Below are 9,686 nucleotides of genomic sequence, written 5' to 3'. Positions count from 1 at the left end.
GTACACTGAAGATCTCATGCAACCTCATAAGGAGGTTTGGGCCAAAAAAGGATGCTCTTTTATGTCGGATGGTTGGACTGATCGGAAGGAAAGGACTTTGATAAATTTCCTTGTGAACTCTCCTCGCGGAACGGTATTCCTTTCCTCTATTGATGCTTCCGATGAGATCAAGATTGGTGCGAGGATGTTTGAGATCTTAAATGAGGAGATTAAGAAGATAGGGCCAGAGAATGTTGTGCAAATTGTAACGGATAATCATGCTAGTCTCAAATTAGCCGGTATGGAATTTTAAATTTGATTTAATTTTTTTGATATTGATTGATGTGCTTTCTAATTTCTTTAAAATTGAATGATTGAATACTAATGAGATGTTTGTTTATTGGTTCTAGGTAAATACTTGATGGATGAATATCCTCATATGTATTGGACACCGTGTGCTGCTCATTGTCTCAATCTCATACTTAAGGATATCGGAAAACTACCGTTCGTGAAGATGACCTTGAGTCGTGCTATGGAGTTGACGGGTTTCATTTATTCACATGGTTGGGTTTTGAGGTTGATGAGAGAGCAAATCAATGCTCGAGAGCTTCTTAGACCGGCGGCGACGCGGTTTGCCACTTCATTTTTGACTTTATCAAGCATCCATAAGCAGAAGAATAATCTAAGGAAGATGTTTTGCTCTGAAAAGTGGGTGGAAAGCAAGTGGGCAAGAGATCCAAAGGGCAAAGCGGCGGAGAGGACAGTTAAAATGACTAACTTTTGGAATAATGTTGTTCGTGTTCTCAAGCTCACGGGCCCTCTTGTTCGTGTTTTGAAGCTTGTTGATAACAAGAGGAAGCCGACCATGGGGTTTATTTATGAGGCTATGGATAGAGCCAAAGAGGCTATTGCAAAAGCCTTTGGTGATGATGCAAGCAAATATTCGGAGGTATTTGAGATGATTGATAAGAGATGGAATGTTCAGTTACATCATCATTTGCATGCTGCAGGGTTTTACCTTAATCCAATTTTTTTTCTATGCCCACCCTAACATTCAAGCCGATAAGGAGATCATGAAAGGCCTCTGGGAAGTCATTCAAAAGCTTGTGCCCGAACAGGATCAAGATAAAATTTCTCAAGAGTTGACTTTATACAAAGAAGCACAGGATCTATTTGGCATGCCTATAGCTATTAGAAACCGAGAAAAGAAATCTTTGGGTAAATATGTCAATTAGTTATGTACACATACTTTTTAGTTAAATAAATTAATAACATATTGTATACTCGTATTAATTACTTTGTGTATCTTGACAGCTGATTGGTGGGATTCTTACGGTGCAGCAGCTCCGATTCTGCAGAAACTTGCTATAAGGATCCTTAGTCTCACTTGTAGCTCCTCTGGGTGTGAAAGAAACTGGAGTACTTTTGAACAAGTATGTTTAATTTCATCTAATTGAATAAACGTATGCTTAAAGAATTAAGGATTTTGAGTACTAATTTGATTATTTAACTTTATATGTGTTGCAGATACACACCAAGAAGAGGAATATGTTGGATCACAATAGGTTGCAAGATCTAGTATTTTGCAAATATAATCAAGCTTTGAAGGAAAGATTTGACTGCAGGGATATTGTTGATCCAATCAAGTTGACTGATATAGATGAAAGCAACGAGTGGTTATTAGGTCAATTTGGAGAGGGCGACAATGCGGAAAATGACTTGGTGGATGAGGAGGATGACCTTAGATGGGGTGTTGTAGGTGAAGCAACGGGAGTTGAAGAAAATTGGGGACCAAATTTAAGGTCTACTGCTACTGCTAGGGTTCGAGGATCTTCAAGTGGTATTGCTTCGTCATCTAGGAGGAGGGAGCCGGACTCGGAGGATGAAGATGAGTTTAATGAAGAAGAGGAGGAAACTGAGGATGAGGAGCCACTTCAGTTGGATGATGATGATGATGATGATGATGAGGATGACTAGAAACTTTGTTATTTTGCTACTTGCTTATTTTATTTCGTAGACTTTTGCTCGTGTTGGATATTATCGTACATTGTGATGTGTGGAAACATATGAACTTCTTTATGTTATGCATGCTAATTAAGACTCTTTCTTGATTTAGTAGGTGAAATTATATTTCTTAGTCTTTTTATGTGATAATTTATAAAAATGTTGCTTATATGCTTCTTTATCTTATGTTGGAAAATATTAGTTTGAGTTATGCGCCTCAATTAAGTGAGGCGCGCGCCTCGTTGTGCGCCTTGCGCATGGTACGCGTAAGGGACCTTTGCGCCCCGCATTGCGCCTTGCGCCTTGCGCCTCGATAACACTGCCCCTAACTGACTATCTCATTGTATTTCTAATTTAGCGTCGGTTATTGTCCTTAAAAATAAGTCCTTTCTTCGATAGATTTTAATTCTTCGAATAGTTTTATGTTCATCAAATTCCAAAAAGGTGGCAATCCTGCCTACACGTGCTTGTTCTCCTCTTCCCTCTATGTCACGCTAGACATGTAGCGCAATATTATTTAATGATGTTTAAATGTATTTTGATCATTTGTTGTCATGTTTCACAACCAGAGAAAAGCGAGACACATTGATTATTTTACACCCTGATGTTCACCAAGCATTCACCAGTCATCCTTGAGATCTCATTCTTTTTATCTATCATTAGGGAGTTATTTGAAATTTCTATGAATAAGCTCTACAGATGATATATCCTAGGGATTTTGAAAGCACCTAATTACATTCATCATGTTAAATATCCTGGTTGTGTAGCTGGTGCTGTCTCAGGTGATTCCTGATCAACTGGAGAGGTACCATTTGAAGCTATAATTGTAGAAGAAAATCAACATAGCTACTCAACAGAAACAATGGTGAATGGTAAATTGTTCCGTTTGTGTGCTGTTCTCTTCCACCTCAATCTGCAATGAAGATGGTCACACTTACCCTAACAAAGTAATGTCCTCTACCTTCCCCTTGTCTGCTTCAGAGAATCTATCATGAGATATTTTTGCTCCATGATATTAGGAGAACAATGGTAACAGACTGTCAAGGCAGTAAACTGAGTGAGCACCAATCTTTAACGAACACTGCACAGATCATGTCTCAGGAAACTAAAAGCCCATATCTGGAGAAAATTGCTGCTCCTCGTTCAAAGGAATCAGTGTCAGTAGCATCACCTATTGGAATTATAGTTACGGATTTGACCAGTTTAACTACGACTGCTGTTCTTTGTCAGCCATAGTAACATTTCACTGGAAGACTATTTAACTGGAAGCAATAGAAGAAAGACATGATTATGGTACTTCCAAATTGCTAGTGAATATACTGAATTTCTAGTGATATGTAATTTGATAGATTTTACATATAATCTGCAGTTATTGTGATCCGTGCTCTCAAATATTTAGACCATATTATTAGACCTACTCATGCAAAACTTAACCATATCATTAGACCTACTTAGATTAATCAATTGGAGACTAATTTTGATGACCAATAGATCCAATCCTTGCTTTTCAAATGTAACAAACATATTAATGAACTCTCTTAATTGCATCGCACGAGCTAACTTTTCAAATATAACAAATATAACAAATATAACAAACATATATACCTGAACACAAATATGAATACTGTTAATCTAGTGTCATTCCCTTCTCTGTCAAGGTATTTTTCACTTACTTACTTACAGCCTTGGTAGTCGATCAGTGACATAAGTTTTTGTAGCCTGTAAATCGCATTACAGCGGCTAGCATGGAGACCAACGGCTAATAGTTGAACAGACCGTAGAATTAGATTAAACTGTGCAAAAACTGTTTCCTTTGTGCTTGTCACTAAGGCAGTGAAAAGACTCATCTTTTAGGTTTTTTTTTTTTTTACAATGTAGATTTATGTGGCAGTTAGGAACGATGATTATGGAGAAAGATGCTGCGTAATTTCAATTTTGATCTAAGCTTTACTCATCCGCTCAGAGATTACAAGTGTCAACAAGGGCATACAAAATGATTTCAGACACGGATATAACGTACAAATGACAGTGTATTTGTTGGCATGCAAGTAGATGCAAAATAACAGAAATATAGGAGAAAGATTCTGCGTCTACTTCAGAGCAAAATATTTTACATGTTTCTCTAGAAAAACAATTTCTGATGAAAATAAAGACATGGTGTATATGTGGCATCCTACTTAAATTTTTCTTCCGTCCTTCAAGGCTTGAAAATACTTCAGAAGTAGCTAAATAAGCATCATTTAGAAATAAAATTAGTTTTTTTCACATGAATATCCCTCATTCTAAGTAAAATATGGAAAAATCATTAATCTCTCTATTTAATGACATTTTCAATCACTAACCAAACAAAACAAGTAAATAAAGATAACACGTAAATAAAAAGGAAGAAATATTATTTATACAACTTTAGAACATATGTGAAACAAACAAAAATTACTATACTTATTTCAATAAAAATCTTATATTACTACAACTTTAGAACATATGTGAAACAAACAAAAATTACTATACTTATTTCAATAAAAATCTTATATTACTTCTTTAATCTACTTCTTACTTTTGATTTCCTGTTATCCAAATAGGCCCCAAGTGAAAAATTGCCTCATGAATCACCAAGTTCACTACTCGCATGAAGCAACCACAAAAGAATTTATAAGACCAGAATAGGGAACCATATTTGCATTTACAGGGCAAGGGAAAATACAGAAAGAAACAAGTTATGATTAAACTTGATCAAGGAAACATGAAACTGGAAATGCAACAGTCTACAAATCCAGGATGACTGTTTAAGCCTCCATCCCACCAGCAAATTACATCATAAAGCTATGTAATATATAATCAGATATTCTTCCTTCCACAACTGATCAGTTACTTTCATAAACACGCTTAAAACAACGATAATTTCTTTTTTTTGTTCTTTTTTTCTTGGTTCGCAAAAGAATTGCTCGGGCAATCCACACAGCAGCATCACAATCACTTACCACCATCCCCAAAGAGGTAGCCAAGGGAGGAACCACCTCCAGGGGCAGAGTGCACCTTCGTTGAAGGTCGGTCCTACAGAAGAGTAGACAATATATCAGAAACTAAAAAAGCAAACTACCATGAACTGACCAGCAGTTTTGGTTAAGCCGTCACGTACTTCACACGACATTTTCATGATAATTTGTCCTCCTGTACCTTATGTATCTTCTAGACTACCCTTGTGCGCTTTGTGACTTGATAGATAAGATAAGTAGCTTAAACCTTTTATCCCATCATTAACAACAATTTTCAATAGTTCATATTTTCTGCAGTTTTGAAAGTTCATAGTAGTAATCTCTAATAAACAAGGTATGATAGTTTGCACAAAATCCCCCAAAGTTCATTGTAATATTGTGAAAACCCCATTTTTAAATCCCTTTTTTTTTGGTTAAGAAGAATAGATACAACTGATGAAAACAAGAACACGCTGACCGTTCCACATCTAAGAGACAACACGCCAGTCAAACAAGCCCTAACAACAATGACATCATTTTGAGAACGCTTGTGATACTGTGACACATAATCTGATGCACACATTTTCAAATGGGGGTTGCAAGGAATTGGGTGTGAATCAACTCATGACATTAAGTTTGCTATTTATATTTAGTAATAAAATATGCGCAACGTATTTTCAGAGTAAAGAGAAATGGAGGACTTGCATACAATCAAAAGAAGAATATATGCTCTCAAGGACAACTAAATCAGTAAAGGAGATTAAGTTTTTCCTGTGGTTCATGCTTAAGAAAGCATATCTAAATAATTGAGTCGTAGTTTGATGAATCCGATGTCCATTGAGAACCAAAGTCAAAGCATGCAGTAATATTTTATCGTATGACAAAACAAGAGGGGGACAGAATTAAGGTCAGGTCAAATACCGTGATGAAATTGCCAGTGTTCTGGCCTTCAGCTCGGAAATAATTATTTCTCGAACTCCCTGGAATGCCTGCTGGTATCTCCTTAAGCTTTTGTTCTGGTGGAGGGGCAGGCTTCTCAACAGGTTTCTCAGATGCAGCTTTTGGTGCTTCAGCATCACTAAAAAGGTACCCAAGGGAACTCTGCCCTCCTCCACTGCTGACTCCACGGCCCATTATCTCCTAAGGTCAATGCTATCAGTTACAGTTTCAAAATTGTCCAAGCTAGAGTCAGAAATCATATAAATTGAAGCTTGCAGGTTGAATATCATTATTATCGTTATCATTATTACAGGAATAAGGAAACAATGGGACAAGTACAAGCTAATCACAATTATACCAAACAACAACAGAGCCTAATTTTCAGAGTATAGATGTTTATACATGGAATTTGTTTCTTCCTTCAGTTTCAACCACCTCCACTCTTCAAAAATAACAATCACCATCTCATTCCATAATGTCCAAGACTCTCAATCTGTTTTTTTAAAGGTTTACCCTACTCCAAGTCCACTTCTTTGAATATCATGCTATCATTGCTAACTAAATGATGATCATTTTATTAAAATCTTTTGTAATAGATGGATTTGAATTCCAATTAACCAACAAGGAATTCTAGTTAAAATCAAATGTTCCAATTTATGTTCTTGTCATAGGTTGTTCTTTGTGAGATGATAACATTCTCCCAACATGTATTTCCATGACCAGTTATGAATACTCCAGCGGATCAAAGGTAATTCATCAAAAAAGGCAGGCTTTTTTTTGAGATGCTTGATGCTAGTATTATTATAAACATAATCCATTAAGAGAAAAGAAATAAGAGAAAATCACAACAAATATGATGTGTTAGAACTGATGAATGGCGGTTGAAATGAATGGAGGCTGTCTGCACGTTAGCTAATTGTGATTGCAGTAAAAGTTTAGCTATCAATTTTGATAGTGAAGAAGATACAGGTTTGTGTTGCTTGAAAAATGGAAATGAAGCAGTGCACAGTTCTAGTATCTTAATTTGGTAAAAGACAGTGTAATCTTCATACTAGCTAAATATCATGCACAACATTCAATGTTTTACTCATAACTAAAGAGATTTTTATTGACTAAAGAGACTTCTATTTGGCTGAAGAATTTGATTTTTAAAATAGCATTTAAATTTATAGCGGAAACCATTCCTTTATGATTATGATGTATAAATCTTTTATTTGAAAATTTCGTTAAGAAATTGATTGTAGACTAGTCTCAAAAGTCAAAAATAAAATAGAACATAAACTACAGAAATATAAGGAGGATCAAAACATAACACTATACATGTAATAACACAAGGCTAAGAGATCAAACATTTAAATGAATATTTGATAAACAAATGAACCACATATACGAACAATTATATTTGGTTCATTTAATATCCAAATATAAAAATTATTTGATTCGTCTAAAATGAACTCATAATTAAAATTGAACAGATACCTAGACAATTAATAACTGAACTATTGGATAATTCGATTTTACCCACACTGGTCAGCACTATCGCATCTCCACATTATGTTCCACCATCTGCTTGTGATGTGAACCTGATGTTAGTTGGTATCACCTTACGAGTCTTAAAAGTGCAAGATTAATTACATGTGACTCTTTGCCTATTAACCTGACTCTCACTGGTTTACCTCATAAATATTTAATAAGATAATTAACCACAAACAAAAAATAGATAACCAGTCTGATACATCTTCTGGCAAGAATATTCACAAGTATTGAATTCCATGTAAATTATATATCATTGGAAGAACTAGGTCTTCATTCTAAAGCTTCAAATGGAGCCAGTCGAGTCTTTCTAGAGGAAGTTATAGCTAAACCTTACAAGATTGCACTTATCGTCCAACCAATACGAAGATGACTTTTGATTTTCTTTTTCCAAATTAAAGATATTAGATGTGTGCACCTACATCACTATATCATTGGAAAGAGCAGAATTTGGATTTTAATGGAGCCTCATAGGCTTGCCATGAACAGTTCCTAGTTTAACACCATCACATCTTCCACCATCTTCTTGTGCTGTGAAACTGAGTTGGTAACGTCGATCTCACTGTGAGTCTCAAGAGTAAAACATTAATGAAGTCATTCTTAAATTCTATTCAAACTCTTACGTTACCCCCATTAACATTTAATAAGAAACTACAATACATGCATTAGAAATTTGAGAGATCTTGAAAGATATTGGATGTCTTGATTGATGGGATCCTTTCAAATTATATATCAATTGATAAAGATTGAGCATACTTTTCAATATTTCAAAGGGAGAGTGATTTGAGATCATCCAGAGGACGTTATGGCTAAAAAATTAGACAATGCATAGGTTGTCCTAGTGTTATCAATGCACAAGGCGCAATGCGAGGAGCAAAGTACCTTTACACGCACATGTACAATGGGTAATATGATGTGTGCACCGAGTGAAGCAAGGTGCATATTATACACACAATTTCTCAAGAAATAGATCAAGCAAGAAAGTATATGTTTATTACTTTTAACAAAAAAAATGTCAAGATAAATAACATCTACTAGCAAATCACAAAATAAGGTTTTAACTCACAATGCTAACACATCCAACATAGCAACGGAGTTCACAATTTTCCAAATCAAAAGTCAAATTAAAAATAATATTGAAGCAAAATCAAATAGTAAACGAGAATGGGTTAGCGCCCTCAATCAGGCTACTAAAAATGCCTAAGGGTTTACTTTTCTTTTTAGGATATGGGTTTATCAGGTATAATACCCATTTGAAAGGTTAAAGAACGAATGTATATGAGGCTACACCTTGCATGTGTGCTGTACGAAGCGCCCACAAACAGCGCTGATGCATGTTTTCAGTCTGCTGATTTCAAAACCAGCCGGCTGAAATGCTAGAATCGGAATGAATAACGACCATGTACTAATGCTAGATTTGGAACAAACAGCAACCATGTTTTGGCGTCGTGACTAGCGTAGCAGTCTCTTCGTTATTTTTTGCAGCTCTTTGCAGCAAAGAGGATTACTCCAAAAGCAAGAGCTCATGAAACTCAAATGCTACACATATTGAGTTCTGTATAACGAATTAACTAATTTGGTACCAACATCGTATCTTTAAGCAGGTTAAAGGTTCAAATTCCCGACAACAATTTTAGACACAATCCTCCCAATCAGTAAACACCTAAAATTAAGTTCCACAGGTAAGTACGAAAAGCACTAGATCAGCTCCAAAATCTGTAATTTTTTCCGTCCAACACAATAAATCGCACACATTTGTCGCATAACATAGATCAAAATCCAATCTCGTACGAGAACAACGCAAGAGCTCAACCTAGGGTTAGATTAAGATGCATACGAGGAAAATCTAGGAGATCTAAACACCGATCTTGGGTTAGGGTTTCATACCTTAGGATCAGATCCGACGACTGGAGAGAGACTGACCGAGAGGAGAATCGCGAGAGCGAGCCAAAAAAAGGCCCTAGATTTTTTTCTTGTATTATTTCGGATCTACAGAGCACGAAAGGGCCGTGAAATTGGAAAGCATACGCGCACCTAGCATGTCGGTACCCAACGTTACACCCGTTCTGGAAAAGTGGAGCCCACGTACTCTCCCGTAACTTGTTAGCTGGTTCCTGTGGTTCTAGTTGCGGTAGTGGGTCCCACTTGAACGGGCGGCACGGTGTCAGTCGCATGTGCGTCCAATCTGGCCCGCGGTGTGTCGGTTGGGTGGGTGGGTGTTGGGTCTCCTCAACTTTAAATCTGGACCGTTCGATT

At 36.3% G+C, this 9,686-nt stretch overlaps 2 protein-coding genes across 3 annotated transcripts; one reads left to right on the top strand and one right to left on the bottom strand.

The window, feature by feature from the left end:
* Positions 671 to 2,037, top strand: LOC109835421. Its single transcript, XM_020403395.1, has 3 exons — positions 671 to 928; positions 1,236 to 1,412; positions 1,507 to 2,037. Exons 1-3 carry the CDS (start codon positions 671 to 673, stop codon positions 1,954 to 1,956), a joined length of 885 nt encoding a protein of 294 aa, XP_020258984.1. The 3' UTR covers positions 1,957 to 2,037.
* Positions 4,639 to 9,450, bottom strand: LOC109834462 (protein SPIRAL1-like 3). Of its 2 annotated transcripts, none has more exons than XM_020402483.1 (3): positions 9,318 to 9,450; positions 5,880 to 6,098; positions 4,639 to 5,037 (listed from the first exon to the last, which is right to left on the bottom strand). In XM_020402483.1, the coding sequence occupies exons 2-3, from the start codon at positions 6,090 to 6,092 to the stop codon at positions 4,957 to 4,959; spliced, it is 294 nt and encodes a 97-aa protein (XP_020258072.1). In that variant the 5' UTR covers positions 6,093 to 6,098; positions 9,318 to 9,450; the 3' UTR covers positions 4,639 to 4,956. The 2 variants fall into 2 exon arrangements, with proteins under 2 accessions (XP_020258072.1, XP_020258073.1); XM_020402484.1 differs by having other exon boundaries at positions 5,880 to 6,110; positions 9,318 to 9,448.

The sequence above is a fragment of the Asparagus officinalis genome, chromosome 3 (genome assembly GCF_001876935.1).
Source record: "Asparagus officinalis chromosome 3, Aspof.V1, whole genome shotgun sequence".
In the NCBI taxonomy this organism is placed as follows: Eukaryota; Viridiplantae; Streptophyta; class Magnoliopsida; order Asparagales; family Asparagaceae; genus Asparagus; species Asparagus officinalis.
This window is presented reverse-complemented; position numbering and strand designations above follow the sequence as displayed.